This window comes from Poeciliopsis prolifica, unplaced genomic scaffold, assembly GCF_027474105.1.
Source record: "Poeciliopsis prolifica strain line A6 unplaced genomic scaffold, Auburn_PproV2 SCAFFOLD181, whole genome shotgun sequence".
In the NCBI taxonomy this organism is placed as follows: domain Eukaryota; kingdom Metazoa; phylum Chordata; class Actinopteri; order Cyprinodontiformes; family Poeciliidae; genus Poeciliopsis; species Poeciliopsis prolifica.
The window spans coordinates 78,794-100,011 of NW_026562556.1; the positions used below are offsets into that span (position 1 = coordinate 78,794).

At 45.8% G+C, this 21,218-nt stretch overlaps 4 protein-coding genes and 1 long non-coding RNA gene across 7 annotated transcripts in view; 2 read left to right on the top strand and 3 right to left on the bottom strand.

Moving 5' to 3' along the window:
- sh3yl1 (SH3 and SYLF domain containing 1) overlaps positions 1–4,403 on the top strand; it is a 6,826-nt gene extending 2,423 nt beyond the window's left edge. The window contains exons 4-12 of the mRNA XM_055026182.1: positions 312–376; positions 447–559; positions 1,904–2,032; positions 2,097–2,241; positions 2,323–2,398; positions 2,480–2,533; positions 3,067–3,099; positions 3,461–3,490; positions 3,669–4,403. Of these exons, the coding sequence (XP_054882157.1) occupies positions 312–376; positions 447–559; positions 1,904–2,032; positions 2,097–2,241; positions 2,323–2,398; positions 2,480–2,533; positions 3,067–3,099; positions 3,461–3,490; positions 3,669–3,886 (863 nt within the window). The 3' untranslated portion in view covers positions 3,887–4,403. The remainder of the gene's footprint in view (positions 1–311; positions 377–446; positions 560–1,903; positions 2,033–2,096; positions 2,242–2,322; positions 2,399–2,479; positions 2,534–3,066; positions 3,100–3,460; positions 3,491–3,668) is intronic.
- A 279-nt stretch (positions 4,404–4,682) lies between these two features.
- On the bottom strand, positions 4,683–9,193 carry LOC129356607 (solute carrier family 22 member 13). Of its 2 annotated transcripts, none has more exons than XM_055026179.1 (10): positions 8,757–9,193; positions 7,916–8,013; positions 7,691–7,845; positions 7,110–7,278; positions 6,921–7,023; positions 6,713–6,846; positions 5,616–5,827; positions 5,328–5,436; positions 5,006–5,257; positions 4,683–4,938 (listed from the first exon to the last, which is right to left on the bottom strand). In XM_055026179.1, exons 1-10 carry the CDS (start codon positions 9,000–9,002, stop codon positions 4,860–4,862), a joined length of 1,557 nt encoding a protein of 518 aa, XP_054882154.1. In that variant the 5' UTR covers positions 9,003–9,193; the 3' UTR covers positions 4,683–4,859. The 2 variants fall into 2 exon arrangements, with proteins under 2 accessions (XP_054882154.1, XP_054882155.1); XM_055026180.1 differs by having other exon boundaries at positions 7,916–8,009; positions 8,757–8,848.
- LOC129356608 (uncharacterized) lies at positions 7,234–7,847 on the top strand. The gene is made up of 3 exons (XR_008605429.1): positions 7,234–7,362; positions 7,434–7,537; positions 7,626–7,847. It is a non-coding gene; the product is annotated as an uncharacterized LOC129356608 (long non-coding RNA).
- Positions 9,194–10,532: 1,339 nt separating the features above from the next.
- Positions 10,533–11,948, bottom strand: cunh1orf115 (chromosome unknown C1orf115 homolog). Its single transcript, XM_055026199.1, has 2 exons — positions 11,701–11,948; positions 10,533–10,793 (listed from the first exon to the last, which is right to left on the bottom strand). Exons 1-2 carry the CDS (start codon positions 11,902–11,904, stop codon positions 10,653–10,655), a joined length of 345 nt encoding a protein of 114 aa, XP_054882174.1. The 5' UTR covers positions 11,905–11,948; the 3' UTR covers positions 10,533–10,652.
- Positions 11,949–13,074: 1,126 nt separating this feature from the next.
- Positions 13,075–20,064, bottom strand: LOC129356629 (mucin-2-like). 2 transcript variants are annotated; one of them, XM_055026214.1, is made up of 14 exons: positions 19,943–20,064; positions 18,348–18,573; positions 17,867–18,280; positions 17,066–17,794; positions 16,936–16,982; positions 16,747–16,855; positions 16,229–16,541; positions 16,030–16,102; positions 15,819–15,958; positions 15,639–15,742; positions 15,036–15,087; positions 14,854–14,939; positions 14,644–14,748; positions 13,075–13,396 (listed from the first exon to the last, which is right to left on the bottom strand). In XM_055026214.1, the coding sequence occupies exons 2-14, from the start codon at positions 18,474–18,476 to the stop codon at positions 13,361–13,363; spliced, it is 2,337 nt and encodes a 778-aa protein (XP_054882189.1). In that variant the 5' UTR covers positions 18,477–18,573; positions 19,943–20,064; the 3' UTR covers positions 13,075–13,360. The 2 variants fall into 2 exon arrangements, with proteins under 2 accessions (XP_054882189.1, XP_054882188.1); XM_055026213.1 differs by having other exon boundaries at positions 16,747–16,858.
- Positions 20,065–21,218: the final 1,154 nt, after the last annotated feature.

Genomic DNA, 21,218 nt, shown 5'->3' on the forward strand with positions numbered 1-21,218 from the left:
GTGTGTCTCTCGTAGTGTGTCTCTCGTTGTGTCTCTCGTAGTGTGTCTCTTGTAGTGTGTCTCTCGTAGTGTCTCCCGTAGTGTCTCTCGTAGTGTCTCTTGTTGTGTCTCTCGTAGTGTGTCTCGTTGTGTCTCTTGTTGACCCTCGCCTCGTTCTGGACGGTTCTTCTCCTTCATCTTCTGCTGCATCGCCTCCTTTGTTTTGTGGGTTTTAATACTCAGCAGTTCTTCTCCACATCATGAGCAGCTCTGTAACGATGTGCGTCGCCTGACGTGGTTCCGCTGGTTCTGACGATCTTTCCTGTGTCCAGGTTGGTCGGCGCCGTCGGCCATCGGCATCGCGGGTCTCGGCGGAGGCTTCGAGCTCGGTGTGGAGGTAAGTCGGACTGAAATCAGCCCTGTGTGTTGATGGTGAATGGTCCCTGAAGGCAGCATGCTGTGTGCAGGTGTCAGACCTGGTGATCATCCTGAACCAACGGAGAGCGATTGAAGCTTTCACGAAGGGCGGCAACCTGACGCTGGGTGGGAACTGCACCGTCGCCGTGGGACCCATGGGCAGGTGAGATCCTGCCTCCCTCACTCCGTCTGTCTGCTGCTTAATCGGCTCTGATATTTACAGTTGATCGTAAATTGAGTCTTTCCCTTTCATAAGCTGCCAGTTGTTGACAGTTTGTGTTTTCAGGCCTGAACAAACAGAATCAACATCAGCAGCTGTGTTTGACTCCAGAGGCTTTGATTTGTCACTGCAGGGTAAATTTAGAACAAGGTCAGCCTGCCTCAGGGTGGATCGACAAGTTTCACCTGCAAGTTTTGGCTGGGGTGTGTTTGTGGGCGCGGCCTGGAGTCTGACTCACCAGCTGCAGACACAAATAAACTAGACCTGCTTTTAAAGTTTCTGATTATAAGAACTTTACAGCAAAAAGAAGCAGTTTGGGTTGTTTTTCATGACAGTTGTGTACAGGCTCTGGTGGGCGGAGTCATCGGAGCGGGCGGACCCAGATTCCTAAAGGGCTGTGCAGCCAGAGACTTCATACCTTCAAAGTCTCTGCAACCTTTAGATTCATCTCTAGTCCAACGCCTGAACCAAAACGCTTCATCAGACTCCAGAGTCCTGATGAAGGTCTGATCATTTGACTCGAGTGTCTTGAAGCAGAAACTGATCTAACCGTTGCAGGACACCAAACCCTGGAGGAATGGAGTTACCCAATCACTGACCAGCAGATTCTGATGTTATGTTTTCAGCTTGAAAAGGAAAAGGAGGTTCTAAAAGAGGAGCTGGTACCACGTGGAAAACCAGCCTGAATACTAAACATTAGTGCAAAGTCGCCTCATAACATTGAGGACAATGAGGACTGACTCTGGACAGCACTGCATCAGAGACCGAGGCTTCACCCGAACAACTAATGCTCTAGATCAGACAATGTTTCTGTCAGAATGGCCTAGTCAAAGAGCAACTGGGAGGAACTTCCAGATCCGCAGATGTTTTGACATTTTGAACCCACTCATCATTTTCTTTCCATCTCTCTGAGGTATTTTGGTTGATTTACAGCCCAGTTGTTTTCTTGAGTTGCTTGAGGAGAACAAGCTATGACCTCGAGATGTCCTCTGTCCATCCTGTGGGACATTCCAGAAACTTCTCCTCAGGACACATCCAGACAGTTTCCTTACCAGGAATCTCATGGCAGCTGGACTTCTTCTTTTCAACTGGACTTCTTAACAGGAGAAGAAGTCCAGTTGCCTCCTAGTTCTGGACCTTTGTGGTTCTGGATGACAGAGACTCTAAGCTAGCTTACCAGCTGTCCAAACCATCTTAACTCCAGGAGTTAAACCAAGGGTTCTCTTTGATCCGTCTCTCCGGTCCAGTTCTTCCCCTCAGGCTTTAATGGGGGGTTCTGTGTTTCAGGAACCTGGAGGCGGACGTCGCCCTGCGCAGCACTGCGGCCGTCTTCACCTACTGCAGATCCAGAGGGCTGTTTGCAGGGATTTCTCTGGAGGGATCTTACCTGATAGAACGCAAAGACACCAACCGCAAGTATGCAGAGCCGCCACCGGGGGCGCCAGCGTGTTTCCGTCGTAACGCAACGTTTCACCTGCAGGTTCTACTGTCAAGAGATCCGCGCCTCACGTATCCTAAACGGAGACGTTGAACCTCCGACAGAGTTCTGCGACCTTTATCACATCCTGGACGTGTACACAGAGGCCTACACCACCGACTGGACCAACAAGAACCTGCGGGGCTCGGTACTGGTCCCGCTGGTCCTTCCTGTCCCGTTTCTGTCCTCGTCCCTTTTGGGTTGAACTGTTGTGTGTTTGCGTCTGCAGTCGGTTCCTCCATCCAGACCTCCAGCTCCGTCCCAGAAGAAAACGCAGAGCAGCTACCGGCAGTCGGCCAGCAGCGGTGAGCCCCTCAGCTCGCCCCACCTGTTTCTGACTGCGCCTCTGCTTCCTGTTTCACCTCAGTGTTTCTGTGTTTGAGCAGAGAGGAAGGACAGACTGTACCCCAGCGTCTCCGTCTACAAGTCGGACACGTCCAGTGAGTCGTTGCTTCAGCGTTTAGGAGATCAGAAGCACCATTAATGCATATTGACAAAATGAAAAACTGCTCAATTATGAGATTTTTATGATTATTAACAAATGTTTCGTCACTAGGGATGAGATTTGAAGACAATGGGAGTAATCTTAGGCATGTTTTTATGTTTGATTTTTGTGGAGAATAAGATGTTATGTTATCAATGTCAGGCTGTGGCTTCCTCTAGTGTTTACAATGCAGTCCTGCATTCAGTGTCCATTTAATAAACCAATCAAAATAAATCAGAATAATAACCAGATAAACAGATTTATAGCTGATTACGATAAACCAAACCAACTGCTTTTTTCACTTAAATTCATAGAAAATCTTTAAACTATAAATAAGAAAAACTGTGAATTTTTGTGCCTCCTGACTTTGTTTTTAATAAATTTTAAAAACAAAAAATTAAACCCATGTTAAGTATTTAAAGAAAACAGGGTAAAGTTGTCGTTAAATGTTCTTTTGTGTTCTGACTTCCTGTTTATCTTCTGTTTCAGCTCAGTTTGCGTCCCGCGACCCGCCGCGCTACGGTACCACAACTCATTTTACACATGAATTTGATTTCATTTTACAGAATCAAGCTGGAAAAGACAGTTTAGTTTGGATGTATTTGGTTTTATGTTCATGCATCACCATCAATTTTGCATTTTAATGTTTTTGTATAAAATAATACGCCACAGGGAAACTGAAGAGTTATTCTTTGGGTTAGTTTTTAATACTAGAAGAATAATAAAATCACAACTTTTGGACAAAATATTTCTCTTTTTCCACTAAAAATCCAAATGTAACAAATTAGAAACATTTCTGCATCATTTTTGTTGTTATTTTTCTTATCATTTTATTGTTGTAAATGTAAAACTGATTTGTTTCTTGATGTTTCTACTTCTGCAGATGAGTTTGACCCCGAACCGCCGAGTTATGGTAAGAGTAATAATACTTTACATTCCAAATCACAACTGTTTAAAATATTTGAAACTTTTCCAAATTGACTTTTTGTACTCATATTTCAAAACGATTTTTAAAAATAAAATTCAATGTGTTTTAGGAAATGAAATGACCAAATTTAGCTGAAGGAAGTTAACTTTTTCATTTTTTATAGATGAAGGATCGCCGGCAGCGTCAGGGGGCGGGGCTACTGGCTCAATGGTCGTCACGGCGACCCATCCATTTACAGGGCAGCAGCCCGGCGACCTGAGCTTCGTCCCCGGCGACCGGATCACCGTCATCACCAAGACGGATTCCCAGTACGACTGGTGGGAAGGACAGCTGGACGATGGCCGCGTCGGGATTTTTCCTGCCAATTTCGTGTCGTACTGACGTCGCCCCCTGGTGGTAGGATTCATGAAATGACAGGTGGATCAAATCGACGGGGCAAAAGCTGGAGGCTCTGATTAACTTCTAGGATGAAAGTTGTTTTAATCAGTGGCCACATGAATGTAGCTTTTATCTTCACTTGAATAAAAGGGATTCAATATTTTAGGGCTTTGACACATAAAATACAAAAGTTAATATAATTAGTGGAGCTGTGGGGATTTTCTTTGATGTTTCACCTGGATTGGTTTCAGTTTAACAGGTTTCACTTTAAATATTAAAATCTAAGTGAAGTTCATAGTTTTCTTTGTTAGGTAACTTTCATTAAATTCACATTTATTTTTTATAACATTGAGAGCTGAGGGCAAGTATTTCTTGTTTTACCCTTCAGAATAAGGGTTTGGTTTGGATTTCTGTCTGTTACAGCAGTTATGAGGACTGCTACAGTGCTTTTATATAAACTCAAACCATTATGATGGTGTTGGTTTCACTGAGAGTTGTGAATAAATGTTTTTTAAACAGATTAATTTGTACTAATTCTGTTCATCTTGTTTGATAAATGCTTCAAAACCTTGAATCAGGTGAAAACTAGCAAAAACAATTTACTATTGCTGGTTATCTTGATGCAGAATGAAATAATCTAGTAATAATAACTGCAAAACCATGTTTAACCGGCAGGGATACATCAGTAATGATTATATTTTAAAGAATCACAGCTCACAGTTCAACCTCATTTTGGCCAGTTGGGGGCGCTGTCTAACTGGTTTTGTTCATTTCACCTTTTCAAAGTCGATTGCCAGGAAACTTTTTCATATCAGTTTATTTTCAGTATTTAAAAACAATACAATGCATAAAAAACTCCAAACAAATAAAAAGTGAACCGTCAGAACCGCAGTCCAGTCTGAAGCAGAACCCAAATGGACCTTTGGAGTTCTGCTGTGTTTTGGCTCTTTGGTCGTATGAAGGTTTATTGCTGCGGTTAAAGAAACGGCGTGTTCGGCGTCTGGATGTCGACTTTCTCTGGCAGGACCAGCTCCGTCCTGCTGCTCACCGGCTTCCTGCTCAACAAATAACAGGCTGAGTCCAAACCCGCCACCGTTTCTTTAAAACTGGAGCTGTTCTCACCGTGGCCCCCAGAGGGCGCCCAGGCTGGCAGGCTGGTTCTTGGGCTGCCTGTTGCAGTCCTCCAAGGAGTCGGGAAGCGGCGCCCCGCTGGTCTCTGGCAGCAGGAGGCAGAAGCCGCAGCCCACGATTGGTCCGCTGCTGTACACGATCATGGCGGCCAATGAGATCGCTCCAGAGGGGCTGGGCGGGACGAAGGTGGCGACCAGGCAGCCGAGCCGGTACGAAAGGTTGACCAGGGAGATGCAGAGCTGTCTGGATGAGAGCAGCCGCCTGTTAGCCTGTGTGAAGCCGACACTGAGCAGTGAAGGCTCTGTCTCGGTACCTGACCCCCGTGGGGAACAACTCGATGCAGTACAGGACAGAGATGAAGGACGCAGCCAGAATGCAGAGTTTCCCCAGCAGAGCCAGACTCATGACCAGCAGCGGCGTTCCTGCATGCACAGGAAACATCTGTGATACCGGACCAGAAACCCGTCCAGACGCCAAACCGGTTCTAGTTCTGTAACCTCAAGGTAAACACAGAACATCCTGCAGATGCTAAATAGATACAAGTCCAAACACTGACTAAAATGTTTGCATGGCTTCAGATCAGAAAAGGCGACACTCTCACCGTTGTATCTGGACAGCAGTAATGATACCAAGCAGGCGGTTCCGCTTAGGAACAGGGCCAACATGGAGATCAGCCGGCGCCCGATCCGGATCAACGGGACCAGCAGACAGGGAGCCTCCGAAAGGCCGGAGAAGAACTGGGCGGCGTAAACGCCAACACCAAACGAGCCGATGTTCAGGCAAATCCCGTAGTAGGTCAAGGCCGTGGCAGCGCTACAGGACGAGAAGACAAACTGGAGTTAGTGCTTCTCACATCAAAACCCATCGACCCAGAAGCAACGGCTGAAGGAATAAAGGAGCCTGAACTTATAGAGAGCAATGAAGAGCACAGCATCAGATTTTGAATATAGGATGCAAAAAACGATCAAAGTTTAACATTTTTTCACTGTCTGGTGTGGCGTCGCTAAACCAGAGTCAAAAACATGCATGATCATCACGCTACTTCTGCAGGAAACGACTGGAGAGGGAGCGACGCCGCCGCCTGTGGGTTGAGCCGTTTGACAGTTCTCACATTCATCCCAGAGGTTAACAAAGCTGAGCTAAACTGAAGGTTCCCGTGTACTCTGACGTATCTCACTCTGGCGTATTTCACTCTGGCGTATTTCACTCTGGCGTATTTCACTCTGAGGCGGTGCTTTATGGAGACGGACACAACGGGACAGTGGTCGCTTTTTATGACCGCTCAGCATCATATCGATCATATTTCAGAATAACAAGTGTCTGTTTTTCCAACTAAACACCAGTTATCTGCAGAATGAAGGAACCTGGCTTCAGTTTGGACATGAGTTGGCCTATCGTCTTCTTCCAGTCGGTTTGTCTTTCTCTGTCTCAGTTGGTCTTTCTGTGGCTCCGGGTTTCTCTCCTCCTCTAAGAACCAGTTCATGATAACAGCTCAGTTATGTAACTGAATTGTGGCATGAAGGCAGCCAATGGGAGCAGATCTGGGACGGACAGTTTGGAGTTGTTGTTTGATGTGGTTCTGAGATATTTAGACAAGGAGGAGTCAAAGTTCACAGATGATATAATCCTTATTACTCGTTACCTTATGAAACTTTATTAAAAGCAAACTTCCTGTGTGCCTGGTGGAAGTTGGTGTACCTCAGGTAGCTCATGATGAACAGCCGCAGGAGGATAGTCGGGTGCCTCAGCTGTGTGATGTCACTGGGGGCGGGGCCTCCGGCCGTCTGCGCTTCAGAGGCTTTGTGCAGGTCGGACCAGGCCGAGTCCAGGAGCTGGACGGGAACACAGGGACTCAGCCTTACAGACGCAGAGACATGTCAAGAGTTTCACCACCAGATAGTTTTACCAGGTCCAAACACTTTTGATCTGCAGGGCTGTTCCTACGGTAACCCTCCAGAACATCCTTTCTCCTCTGTAACAACAGCCAGCGAGGAGATTCTGGGATGGATCTGCAGACGAGGAGGAGAAAGGAAGCCATGAGAAAGTTCCTGATGAGCGGGCTGGACGGACGGACAGACGGCGCAGGCGGGCGTACAGGTAGAGCGGCAGGCAGACGATCTGCGGCAGGGCCAGCACCAGGTGCAGGTACGTCCAGCTGGGGCTCAGCCAGGCCAGCGGGGCTCCGCCCATCGTCCCCAGGCTGAAGCAGAACGGCAGGAAGGCCGGCGGCCAGAGCCGAGCGGCCGGCAGGGTCCACTCCACCGCTGCCGGACAAACACACAGCAGGGACTCAGCAACGTGTGGACCCCGAGGAGTCGGCCTGGTCAGCAGGGCTCAGTCAGCCATTAGTGAGTCCACTCAGAGCCCTACGTTACTGACTGCTGCAGCAAAAACTGATCTGATTATATAAACCCAGCAGAGCTTCAACACCTGAAGACAGCAACTGTTAGTCACATCCAAAAAGAACGCATGAGGAGTTTCTGTCCTGCATGGTGTGGAAGGGCCTTGGTTGCATAACCTGAGGTCTGTGCTGACTCCTACTAAATATCCTTGAATTATTTACTGATCTAAGTAATGTCTGACTTTTCTTTTTATTCTGTCAATGAACCAGAACTTCTTCACTGAATAACCACTGAACCGTCTGAGCGGAGGATGCTGCACAGTGATGGTCGTTACCGAGGCTGAAGGCGCAGATGTTGATGCAGCAGCAGCAAACGGCCGTCAGGCAGCGAATGGCGAGGAAGAGGAGCGGCTGAGGAAACACGGCGGGCACCAGGCCGCAGAAGGCCTGGACGCAGGCGCAAGCTAGCAGCACCGGCCGCTTCCCGTACCTGCAGAGGAAACCCGACCAGGTCAGCAAAGCTCCACCTCCTACAGATGTGCATGTGTGTGAGTGTGTACCTGTCTGAAATAGCTCCGCCCACCAGGGATCCGAGCAGCAGTCCCACCATGTAGACCGTCTGACCATAAGACAGCCAGTCTGTCCAGCCGCACACTGACTGACACATGTAGACATCCAGAAGACACAGATGGATTACTGATCAGTGGTAGATGGACTAGTGCGGAGCCCCATAAGGGTCAACGAACTGTGGAACAAGCATCAGCTGAAACCCTGGTGGTGTTGGAGTGAGATATTTAACAGGAAATGACATCAGCGATGGTGCTGAACAGATAAAACCAGCAGGAAATAATAGTTTGCTTTTAGTAATCGGTCTTTTCCCTTTAAATAGCATGTCACTGGTATGAAACAAATGCTAAATTTATTTTATATTATATATCACAGCTGTATATTTGGATGACAGTCGTGATTTAACAATAAAAGGTAGTGTGTAAAGTTACAGAGGCTCTAAACTGAGGTGTAATAGAGCTGCTTAGAGTTCTTAGAAGCACAGTGTTGCCCCACACATGACCCGCAGATGACCCGGGACGGCCCACGTGTGGGTCTGCAGCCTCCTGTCAGAAACAGCAGGATCCAAAATGTTCAGGTTTGACTTTAACCAGCCGATCTACAGCCGCATGTTGTACATTAACAGAGGACCGCATCAGTTATGTAATCCACATGTGTGAGAAATTAATCCCTCCACTGAAAAAACTCCCTCATGTCAAAGAGAGACATTATAGTTAAAAAGGAAGAATTTAAGAGTTTTCTTTAATGAAACAGTAACAGGAGGCAGGAAGAACCGCGGGGACAAAAACACGTGTTTAAACGTTATCAGGAAAACAACACAAGTTGCTAACTCACGTGCAGCTGCGATTCGCCCGTCCTCCAATCAGCGCTCAGCTCCGAAACTTCCCCGTGCTGCGATTGGTTGTTGTCCGCGCTGGGCGGGACATTTCCGAGCCAGGACGAGGACGCTTCAGTACCGTTGTCATGGCGACAAGTTCTGTCAGCGATAGCGGCTGTAAAAATGTCAAGGAAGAAGAGGAAAGGCGTGAAAAAGAAGAGGAGGGCGAGCCGCCAGTAGACGGACAGCTGGAGTGGAGACATGGCGGCGGTTCCGCTGGACCGGTCCGGGTCAGGTCCTGCTGGTTCTGGTCGGATTTGGGAGAAGTTTCAGAAGCTGCTCATGTTGCTGCTGAACGGTTCTGTGAGCAGCTGCTGCTGTCACTGCGGGGACACTCTGAGCCCAGCAGGCGGGTCGGATTCACGGCCAGCCTTCTTTCCCGCTTATGGTCCCGCAGCGGAGCGCTGTGTGCAACACCGCCACCTGGTGGTCGGGGCTGCGCACTGCACAGGAGGAGGTCAGGGATATGGAGGGCCAGAAAGGACAAAATTAATTAAACGCGTCTTTAAATCATGAGTTAAATAAACCAAATAATAAAGTTTACAAAATATATATATTTGATGTAATAGACAATTGATTCCATTATTCACTAAAATGCAAACTTATAGCCAATGCAGGTGTTTTATTAAATATATAGACTCATTATGGATATAATTTTATCTGACAAAATCACCCAATGAAATGTCAGTGGTGTAGCTAACACTCAACTGTTGAACTCCTTTACAGATCTATTCAATAAATTAGAATATTATTTATAATTAGGAACTTTATCACAAAGTGAAACACATTAGATGCATTAATTTCACCTAGATGAATATTTGAAAATCTTTATTTCTGCTATGTCTGATGATTTCCCACCTATAGCTAATTAAACATGACATTTAAAATTATAATTTCACATTAGAGCAATAATAAAAATACAGAAACCACAGTTTGCAGATAAAGTAATGTTGTAGGAGGAAAGTGATGAGTATAGCTGCTAATCTTGTACTTATTGTAACAGTGAGTCTCAGTGGTCTTCTTGGATTGCAGATTTATTCTTCTCCAACAAGATAATTAGTGCATAAAACCCAATGAGTCCAAAATACACAACAACAATATTTAGACGCACCTCCATGCTTAGTTACATGAGCCCGCAGCGCCATCTAGTGACCAAACAGATTATAACACATTTGGTTCCTGCATCTGGTCTCCATTGTGATGTAGCTCAATGGATCTGTAGTCCACACACAACCTGTTATTCTGTCTGACTGTTGGATCCTATACATCCCCAAACTGATCTGCATTCTGGTACCAGGAAATCCAAGTTCATCCAGACATTGTGAATGCTAAGATTGGGTTTACAGAGACAGAAGACGCTAAAGTTCATCATAATGAATGTAAAATTGAGAAAGTCATGTCAAAGACAGCAGGAAGACCTGACCATTGCCTGAAATGAGGATGTTAGGAAATCCAGATCGAGTTAAAGAGTTGGAGGAAGAAAGTAAAGGAAACAAGAGCTTAAAATACGACTGTAGAAAAGAGAAGTTATGTTACAGTTCCTTTTTGAGGATACATAAACCAAAGACCAAAGTGAGATTAAAAATAGATAAACAGAGTGAAAAGGGATGAAGATGAAATGAAAGAAGGTTTGGAGGAAGTCTAAAAGTGGGCCGTGAAACGAAGAAGTGATGCGGAAGGAAAGACAAGATTATTGTCTGCTGGGTTAATAAAGGACAAAGCAGCTCAGTGTCTTCAGAGGGACCAGGTTCAACATCATCACTTTATTCAACACATCAGTAAACATTTCCACTGCATCAGTTCATGTATAACAAGAAACACAGAAAAGTCCAGGGTAAACTCCAGAAGTCCCATCATGCCATGCTGTCTCCAGGTCGCCTCATCTCCATCACCACGGTGGGCATGGCGGAGAGCGGCGTGGAGTAGGCGGACGCCATGCTCTGCACGCCGGCCAGCAAGATGCGCCAGCTGTACCGCAGGGCTTTACAGATGTTCTGCACCACAGAAGAAGAAGAAGAAGAAGAAGGTTAGTGGATCTTTCTTCATGCTGAAACTACAACTGGTCAATAAATCAATATATATCACAATGCATGCATGATCAATATCAACAGATATCACAACTGATAGAATATTCAGTACATGGACGATTCACTGAACTCTGATCCAGAACCGCACAGCATTCTGGGAGATGTAGACTTTAGCTGCTCAAACTCTCACGACTAGCTAAAGCTAGTGGTTACCTAGCAACAACCTAGCAACAAATATCATGATATTTTTATGTTTCCTCTGGAAAGAGGAAGAAGGACGAGGAGAGAGGAAGTGACGACCACTCTCACGCCAGCCAGAACCAGTGAGTCCAGTAGGACCAGAAAACAGTTCTGGTCTCTGCAGGTCCTCACTGTGATCCAGTTGATTCTTCCCACAGTCCACAAACGCAACAGGATTATAATGACGCCTAGCGGCCGCTTCTAGTACTGCATCTAAAAATGAGGTTTCATGGTGATAAACTGTCCACTGCTCAATAAAATGGGACAAAATGTCCAAGTGGACGCCGTCCTCTGGGTCTGGACCCGGACGTTTCTTTACAGTGTTATCTCTCTCAGTGATTGAGACTCTCGGTTGTCTGCTCAGGAAGGAGGGGTCAAAGGTCAGGACCACAAAGCAGAGTTAATGTTTAACAGCTGGACTGCTGGAATGTCAACAAGCAGAAAAATCAGAAGTTTACTTTAATAAATGTTTCATATTAATATATGACACATCCATGCTCTTCATTAACATGTTTTATTATCTCCAGGTAAAACATCAAACATTTTTTATTTTCAGTGATATATTTTTTTATTAATGCCGTTAATTTTTATTGAACAGAAAAGTGACAGAAGACCAGGTCAAAGGTCATCTTACCTTCCGACACTTCTTGCACCTCTTCTTCCTCTTTCTCTTCTTCTCCTCCTTTCTCCTCCTCCTCTCCTCCTCTTCCTCCTCTCCCTCCTCTATCAGCGGTTCGTATTTATCCGGAAGGACGCAGAAATAAACGTCTTTGGAGGTTTTCTGTTGCTTCTTCCCCTCCAGAGGAGCTGCGGCCTCCTCCTGCTCCTCCGCTCCCATCCCTCGCTCCTCTCCTTTCACCTCCTGCTCCTGTTTTACGGCTGAAGGACCTTTGAAACGAGGAGGAGTCAAACTTTATGAGTGGCCTGAAGCTCCCTGCAGACTCAGGAAACGGGAAAACATCAGATTACAGAGGAATGTGGAGAGTTTGGGGAAATCAGAGGAACTCAGATGTTCAGCAGGTTGTTCATTTTGAGGAAAAAATCACTAAAACCCTGAAAACCCACAAAGCCACAAAGCCATTCCTCTGAACTGTGAATTTTTTTTTAATGTAAACTGAAAGCCTCCTAAAATAGATGACTGTCGTTGAAGACATCAGTTTTTCTTGGTTTCAGTTCTGATGTGAAACAGGATCCAGTGATTTCAACCTCAACTGGATCTTCTTGGTTCTGGATCTTCCCCAGACGCATTTATGTATCATCATTCATAAACCAGACCATCGATAAACAGCCTAAAGCACAGATCATTTTCCTGCCGTCATGGCTTCTTCCTGTCAGTCCAGATCGGTGCAGAACTCGTTTCTCATTTTCAGCCAGCGTCTTCATAGTTTTGGTTTCTGTGACGTTTGTTCTTGAATATGATTGATGAACATCTCGGCTGATTCTTTTGATTTTGAAAAGGTTTGAGTAAATTCATTCAAATGTTCTTAATTGATTACAGACGGACTTTAAAGAGTTAATTTAATTTAATTAATTACATCAATCATTAACTTTGCTCCAATGTGATGAACGACAGATTAAAAACTATAAAGTATCCAATAATTTACCAGTAAAATGGATTTTGAATAGAAAATGCTGCTTGTTTTGTTTATTTGGTTTCATTAAAATGGGATGAATTAATCACCTGGATCTTCTGAAAGGATGATCATGAATTAAATCTTTATCTTAATCTTATTTTTGTTTTTTTTGTCCTGGATTTTTTTGACCTTTGACTCGTTTTTGACTTGAACTTTGACCAGGAACTAAAACGTTGGTATCAACTCAGCTCCTTCCTGGTTTGAGTTTAGACTGTACCAGTCAGACTGTGAAATACTTTTCTTTCAGTTTTCACTCAGGCAGGAACAAGAACAGCTATTTTTACCCTCAGGGCCTTGAGGAAGAAACCAAGAAAAGTTCAGAAGATTATGGAAGAAAATAATAAGTTTAAGTCAGAAGCTTGTTCACATTTGGCTGCTTTATTAAATTGTAACAACAGGAAAGTTCAGTGCTATGTAGAAATATATCACACAGATCAGCTGCTTCACGCGCTGACATGAAGATGAAGCATCTTTGCACATTTCAACAGCTTCATGGATAAATACAAACAATCATTTCAAGCTTTGTCACATTACCCTAAATGAACTACAATTAACCAACAAACCCAGAAGAAAAATGCTTCCCTGTTTTCTGTTTTGAATCCACATGTGGGTTTGAGTTGTGCAGTAGTGTGTTCCCCGAGAGGCTGATGCTCTCTGGCTTCATGAGGCTTTCTGGGATTTGGATGCTTTTTGACCCTGAAGAAAGAAAAAGAAAAATAAGAGAAAAGGAAGATAGGAAGGCAGATATTAACAAAATCTCAATTTGTTCTTTTGTTAAACCGGTAAACGCTCACCAACCACTCAGCCTCCTTCTCTAACTAACTTGTCTCTTTTTCAACTGCATTTACAAAAACGACTAACAACGGAATAAACGCCAAGTCACTTTCTAGAAGTTTTGTGGAAACATGAGGGTGACAGCAGAACGCAGCTGCTGGAGAAACCTAAATGAGTGTAATGGAAATAAAGTGAACTGAGGTGTGACCACGCATAGAGAGAGTTGCTGGCTACTTGAAATGTCATGTAACAGTTTGTTCAAAAGGCTGAGAGCGCTGACAGGAAGTGGGCATCCTGTGTGTGTTCGGGGTTGTGTGTTTTCTGTTACGAGTCTATGTGGAGTGATAACAGGAATTTGGTTTCAGTGGTTTTCATTTGCTCAGCCCTCTAGTTTCATTTATGTTCACTGACCTGAAACGCTGCACCAATCAACTTTATGGGAACTCAAACTCCATCTAAAGTGTTACTGATGCAACGGCAAGACTAGATTTTCTCCGAATGTTTGAGTGGATGACTCAAAAAGGACTTTTATCTACTAGAAACAGAAAATGAGGAAAACATAAGACATTCAGAACATTTCTGAGGCGTAACATGGAGTCATTTCTCCCACAAAAGTCTTAACTACCAAAGTCAGACTCCACAAGAAACCATCAAGTTTAAAGTCAGTTCAAAGTCCGGTCAACTGGCCAGAGTCAAAAAGACAAGGTCAGTTCAGCGGGCAGGATCCCAAAGACCCAAGGCCTAATCAAAGTTCACCGTCAGGTCACAGGAGCCAGGTTCCAAACTCAAACTAATGACAACCGAGACAAGGAATCCAGTTTAAAGGTCCAGAGGTTGTTGATGTAAGGAAAGCTGGAGTTCCTGCCTTCGCTCTGAAACCAACACAAAGCAGCTGCAAGTCAAAAGCTGGGAAGGTTCAAACTTTAAGACCAAGTAGGACAATTGCTGCAGTTCAAAACTAAAATCTATGGAAGTCCTGACGAGTCGAGACTAGATGATGTTGAAGTATCAACCACAAGTCGAGTGGTTGGTACTTCAAACGGCTTTCACTGCATCGAGTGGAAGAGCCAACCGTGGTTCTGGCCTCGCTTCCACTCAGCAGCCATTGTGTTTGTTGTCCTGTTGAAAATGTTTCTGCTGTCAATCAGGACAAACTTCCTGTTTCTTACAGGCAGGCTGACGGTCAGCCCATTGGGGGCCTTCACACCCAGACTCAGCTTCTTCTTCCAGAGGTAATAATACTCCACACACTCTGGCAGGGACTTGGACCGAACCTAAAGCACACAAAACGGGTCACACATGTTGTAAATCAGACATATCTGCATTCACGTGTCAACTGGTTCATATTGGACCAGAACCGGACCCAGCGCCAAACTCACCACTTTCTGGACGCTGCTGAAGTCTTTATGGTGGATCTGCAGGGATTTAACCAGCAGCTTCTTCTCGGCGGCGCTCCACTGAACTCCTGCAGCACACACATGTTAATGCAACATCTACCTGTTGTATTTCTGGGTTCAATCAGGCGTTACTGCTTGGTTCTGATCAACAGGTACCAACTGACCGGTCTGGTTGCGGGAGGTCTGTGGTTCTGTTAGCATCTTCTCCACCGTCAGCTGACAGGACAGATTACCGTTAGCTCAAACAGATAAACCAACAAAATAAAAGCACATCAACAAACCGCCAGGCGTCACTTAAACCGGAAAACGTTCCCTTCTCTATTTTTGTCCTGATATTGATAATCATTCCAGAAGTTGAAAACATATTTTTACTGTTTTTGATGAAGTTTTTGTCTCTGGAGGGTCTTTACTGTTTTTTGCTCTTTTTGTGATCTGTTTCATTTTATTCTTTTGTCCTGTTTTCTTTGTTTTCTCTGTGTTGATATTTCTATGTCTGGATTTTCACATTTCACTGAATTTATTTCTGTATTAAGAGCCTGGGATGTATTTTGGCTCTTTTGACGTTAATGTTTCCATCTGTTTGTGTGTTTGTTTTGCTGTATTTGTTGTTTTCCCTTCTGTTTCTTATGTTTTTCATCCTTATTGATGAAGGTTTTCTGACTCTATTGGACCCATAAGGCCTCCTCAGACGATAAAACCATTTCAGTTGATGATTCTCCTCATATTAATAAATTTCTTCTGAAAACTGCTTTACGGTGATGTTTTACCAGGAAGTCTCCTTTGCACTGTGCCAGCAGCTGCAGGGCGTGTTCTGGCCCGGCCCGGGCTCCTGGTACCACACTGGACCGGGCCATCATCAGCAGAGCCTCCACTGCAACAACAGATCAAGAACGTTTTAAATTCATTCCAAATTCAGAACGCTCTGCAGCTGTTTTTATTTCTCTGACCTCTCTGCTGATCGACGGGACACTCCATCTCGTCATACGGCGTCCACAGCAGCAGTGCATTGTGGGAGTCGGCCCAGGCGTATTTTCTGTCCCGTAAGGACGGGATCTCGGCCTGGAAGCTCTTCCCAAAGTTGATCCGCCTGAGATTAAGAGCTCACAGTCAGTAAGGGACGTTACTCCTAAAACCAGATTTCAGAAGTTGAGGACGTACGGCTTGATGCCTCCTGTTGCTATGGGCTCTGGTGGAGGACAGGCGGTTGCCATAGGAACAGGGTCACCTAAACCTGTCAATCAGAGACTCATATTAAAGCTGCAGTTTTATGAACATATTTGATAAAACTGACACGCTGCAGCTGGAACCCAACATGTCGCCCAGTCAGACTCGTTTCTCAGTTTTTTTCAGGACTTACTGTGCAGCTGCATGGTGTCTGCTCTCTGCTGCCTCCTGGTGGTGACGGAGCAGTACAGCCCCGTCCCAGGCCTGTCGGGGCGCAGCATTGGGGCAGGGGTGTAGTGACCCGGGTCAGCTGTCTGAACCCGGCTGCCCGGAGATCCAGCCTCTTCCTGCTCCTTCTGATGCATTAGGCTGCGGTGCAGCACAGCGCCCCCGCTGGCTGGGGTGGGCGTAACGCCTTTCGTCTGCCCGGACATTCCTCTGGTTTGGACCGGGACTGAAACGGGCATCACGATGGACACTGGGCTTTGAGAGGGAGGAGAGGCGTCCTAAAGAGAGCAAGGACAGAAACGTCAAAACGTTCAGCCTAAACTTTTCACACTGCTATTTATTCTGTCCACTAGAGGGCAGCCTTTCTCTATACATATAAGCATTTCTACAAATAACCTTTTGGAACAGAAGTGCCAACATCTGAACTATGTGTGAACGAGCATTTATGGCATCTTTTGTCAAACAGAACCAGTGAGTCCGGACCTTTTTCTGCCGTGTGGGCGATCTGAAGCCGCTGTGGGAGCGCATGTGTCCGTTTAATGCTGGGAGACTCTTAAAGTCGCGGTTACACACCGTGCACAGCAGCCGGCACCTGCTTCCAGAAACACAACATGAAACCATCAGTGACGTCAGACATCGCTGATGATCACCAGCTCATGAGGATCAGATTACCTGGAGTCCAGAACCGCAGGGGTTCTGATAGGCTGCAGCTGCTTCCCCTGGAACCAGCAGAGAAAACACAACTTAGACGTGGCAAAGTGTCAGATCGAGTCATTTGCAGCTGATCAGCATCAAGACCAACCCAGTTCCAGTCGGGTTGGCTTTCAGCCCCTTTTCTTGGCCCTCTTCTTCCTCCTCTACACTCATCCTTGCAGCTCCGCCCCCCAGATAGGCCTGGAGTCGGACCAGAACCGCTGCAGGCTGGACCTCTGTCCAGAGGGGACAGGCTGGTCTCCAGGCTGCCGGTGGCGTCCTCCGCTTCGCTCTGCCCCGGCAGGAGGTTCTGGGTTCTCTGGTGGGGATGGGTGCTGTCGGAGGTCGGGAAGTAGCTGCTGGGGTCGCTGGGAGACAGCGTGGCGATGGGGACCCTGCTCAGCTGGTTGGACGTTTGTTTGGGACAACCTGTCCGCATCTGAGGACCTGGACTGGAGACGGCCGGCGTCGGTGGGTAGTGAGGACTTGGACCCGGGGTTGTTGGGCTGCAGAAGGGCTGCTGGATGTTTCCATGGTAAGCCTCGTGGTAGAACTGGTTGTTGGGGAAGTCCTCAGCAGGGGAAGAGCTCATCTCCATGGAGCTCCATCTGCCAATGGCGTCGGCTGCAGAGGAGGAGCCCAGAGGAGGACACTGCACCTGGGACAGGGTGGGGGACAGGGAGTCCCAGGTGGGCGGGGCCTGACCTGCCGGGTTGCTCTGATCAAACACGCCGCCGGCATGAATCGATGCAGTGTTATAGGCTTTGGCTGTTCGCTCCACCTCGTCCGTGTGGGGCGTCTCACCGGTGCTGTACTGGTACTGGGAGGGTGACTGGTTCTGGAACAGATGATCAGGGAACTGTCAGAGTCTCTGCTGGTTCTGCTGGGTTAGCAGAATGATGACTCTTACCTGGTAGGAGAACCCGTTGAGATAACATGACAGATCGGAGGACGCCTCACACTTGTTCCAGTCGGTGTAATCCAACTCTGGGTCCGGGTTCTGGTTGTACAGGAAGTGCTGAGGTTGGGGAGTGAGGTGAGGGGAGCTAACCTGAGGACTGTGGAGGAGAGGGGAGTGGTAGGAGGAGTTGACCTGGGCTGAATGCAGGTGAGCAGAGGTCATCTGGGGCTGATAGAAGAGGTGGGAGGGGGATACCTCCATCTGCGGGGAGGCGACCTGCGGCTGTGTGAGGTGAGTGGAGGTCATCTGGGCCTGGGGGAACTGGAAGCCTGAAGCCTGGGTCTGCAGTCTGAGGTTCGGCGAGGTTCCCTGACACATGTGAGGGGACGAATTCTGGGGCGGATATAGGTGAGGCGACGACACCTGGAAAAAACAGATGTTTAGAAGCAAGCAAAGCTTCAGAAAAATTACATTTGTTTGATGAAGGAACCTTGGCAGGAGAAGGGTTTCCATGGCTCCTGAATAAGGAGGTGGAGAAAGGAGGGAGGGAGGGCGTCCGAGGAGACTGGTGGACGATGGGAGGAGGAGACGCTGCCGGGAATGTCCACAAGTCAGACATGTCTTCATGCACACACACTGCTGTGGATCCTGAGCGCGTGGATGGATAGAAACATGGTTTATGTGCAGCAGGTGATGTTTTATCTGGACAGCATCACCTGTAGAGAGACAGATTACAGAGGAAACCCTTTAAATCGCAAGAAACTCCACATGTTCCTGTCAATTAGAGCAACATTCATTGAAAGGTTGAGGTAGAGCAGCAGGTCTGTTCAGTTTTAGTTTCAAAATGATTCAGACCTTTTCTTTCCTAACACTGAGTCTGACTGATCAAAAGGGTTTCATGATCAATGTCGTTTAAGTAGAAGAGACCAAAGACAAGATGTTTGACCACAAAGCGCAGAGCAACGTTTGACGTCATTAAACACATCTGGTGAGCCGGTAAGCATGGAGGTGGAGGAGTGATGATCTGAGCTTCTTGTTCAGCCACAGGTCTGGGGGCCTTTGCAGTAACTGGGTCAGGAAAGTTTCTCCACTGCCGTCTCAGACTCCTGCTGAGACGGCAGTCCCTCTGAGGTCACCACCGTGACGATCGGTTGAAGTCCGAGGAACTTCAGCTGGTCCTCCACCACATCCCGGCTGCCGGCTCAGCCTCGACGCCTCCAGTAAACCCCAGCCTACATCTGGGTCTGCCTACTGACTTCCGCTCCATCTCTGATCACCAGAACCCTAGAACCGCCACTCGGTTTCGCTCTTGTACTCCAGCCATGAGAACCTTCAACTACCAGACACTCTGTGGCCTCCATGCAGGCCTGATGCACCAACCGCTGCCTGTAAACTGTTTGCTCAACATATTGGGGTCACAGTTGTCCCCATGTGGACAGATCTGGGTATTTTGATGGACTCAGTCCTGCAGAATCAAGTACATTTCATGAATCATTTTTAAATATGGAGGATAGATGAAGACATTAGGACTAGGTTTTGTTAAAGCTTCTGTGTTTCTGACTTCTGGCCGTGATGCTCAGCGACTGTCGGAGCAGATCTTTTTTTGGTGCTGATGTTCAGCCACACAGAAGCGACATCTATCTGTATGACTAAGTGTGAACGTGTGATAACAGGACACAACTAAGAGTTCGCACCCAGAAATGATAAACCCAGCTTCCTTCTTACTAATGATTTCAACTTTTCAAAACAGAAAACTGCATTCTAACTAAAACCCTCCTAGTTTTACAACCACATTTAGATTTTTGAAAACTGGATTTGAATGAAAGCTGATTAAAACCTGAGTCTGAATTTCAGAAGAAAGAAACTTTTGTAGATTTCAAGCAGCTTAATTTGTGAACTTGTCTTCAGTAACTTCTCCTTTGGAAATTCAGCATATTAGCAAAGAAACCATAAAACATCTCGATTAAAAACTTCATAGAACATATTTAAATGTTGACACATGATAAACTAACAGTAAAAGGATAATATGTAGAACATATGCAGAGATATTAGCATAGTCATAAAGTTTAAATGAACATTTCTCACCTGAAACATCTCCGACTCACCGACTCTGGCTGAGTGTGTGTGAGTCGGGTTTTGTGTGTTTGCGTGTTGTCAGGAAGTGGTCACATGTTCTTCCTCTCTCTGGTCGACTCATTAGACTCTGAGCTTCTTCCTCATGATGACGGCTTTAGATCAACCAGCTCAAAAATAGAGTAGACTCTCAAATAAAACTCAGTTCAAAGGGAACTTGCTTAGTTCTCGTTTAACCCAATATATGTGTATATATCTTCATATATGTATATATACATAATTTACCGTCACATTACTCAGAGAAACACATTATGTGGATTAACACAGACTGATGCTTTTAAGCTTTTAGGAGTTAATGAAACAGTTAGTTCAGGTTAAAGTATCACATCAGACCAATAAAAACACATTTAATGGAAGTGGTTGTAAAGGTTGTTCTTTTCAAAAAGTACATTTAATCTGACAAACGGAGCTCATCAGATCCAGGTTCTAACACATGAATTTTGTTCGGTTCCATCTGAGGTTCTTCTAAGTATCTCAGCTGAACTTTTCTGAACCGAGACTTTGTGGTTGTTCCTGGAATCAGCTGCAGCCACGCCCCCAGATGTGGGGTTAACGCTCCAGGTTGACCATTGGCACCACTGAGGCCTCCACTCTCCACAACTTCTCTATTTCTGCTTTCAGACGTTGGTATTTCTGGAGTTTCTCCTTCACTTGTTGTTATTGACTGGAATTGCTGCATCTACCGTTGCTGGAATCTTTTCTGCCTGGTCCATCTGTCTCCATTCCTCTATTTCTGAGACGACTGGTTGACTAGTTGACTGGGCCTCTGTCAAACTGGGTCAACCATTTTAAAGGAGGGGAAAAATTTGGGCAATTAGTTATGTTATATTGCACATTTTTCTCATTGTTGAAACTTTTCAGGTCAAAGTCAGTTTTTGTTGATGATGATTGATTTGTAAATTCAATAAAAGGGTAAAATATCCAAGAAGGTGAATAGTTTTTGTAGATACAATGCAGGATGTGTTTCAGTTATTTATGTTGGAGCATTAGTGTTGGTCATGGTGGCGTCTAAATATAATAAACTAACTTATTTCCTCTGTATAAAATAAGCCTAAATTATATTAGTGTACTCCAATCAGTCAATCGATCAATCCATACTACAAAGAGATAAAATAACAATAAAGTCAGACAGATGTTCAAACTTAAGATCAAAATCTAACAAAACAAATTAGATGAACGAAAAATCCACCAAGTGGAACCTTTACCAGTTAAAAAGAACGTCAACTCC

Bases quoted from the DNA above. Each gene is read 5' to 3' on its own strand.
- LOC129356607 (XM_055026179.1), bottom strand. From the start codon at position 9,002: ATGTCTCCACTCCAGCTGTCCGTCTACTGGCGGCTCGCCCTCCTCTTC. The intron at 7,024-7,109 runs GTACGCCCGCCT...CCTCGTCTGCAG, and splicing joins GTCTGCCTGCCGCTCTACCT to ATCCATCCCAGAATCTCCTC. The intron at 5,828-6,712 runs GTACACCAACTT...CTCGTCCTGTAG, and splicing joins TTCATCATGAGCTACCTGAG to CGCTGCCACGGCCTTGACCT.
- cunh1orf115 (XM_055026199.1), bottom strand. From the start codon at position 11,904: ATGGGAGCGGAGGAGCAGGAGGAGGCCGCAGCTCCTCTGGAGGGGAAG. The intron at 10,794-11,700 runs GTAAGATGACCT...TCTGTGGTGCAG, and splicing joins GGTGCAAGAAGTGTCGGAAG to AACATCTGTAAAGCCCTGCG.
- LOC129356629 (XM_055026213.1), bottom strand. From the start codon at position 18,476: ATGTCTGACTTGTGGACATTCCCGGCAGCGTCTCCTCCTCCCATCGTC. The intron at 16,983-17,065 runs GTTGGTCTTGAT...TGCTGGTTCCAG, and splicing joins GCCAACCCGACTGGAACTGG to GGGAAGCAGCTGCAGCCTAT. The intron at 13,397-14,643 runs GTAAGAAACAGG...TTCTTTCTTCAG, and splicing joins GGCTGACCGTCAGCCTGCCT to GGTCAAAAAGCATCCAAATC.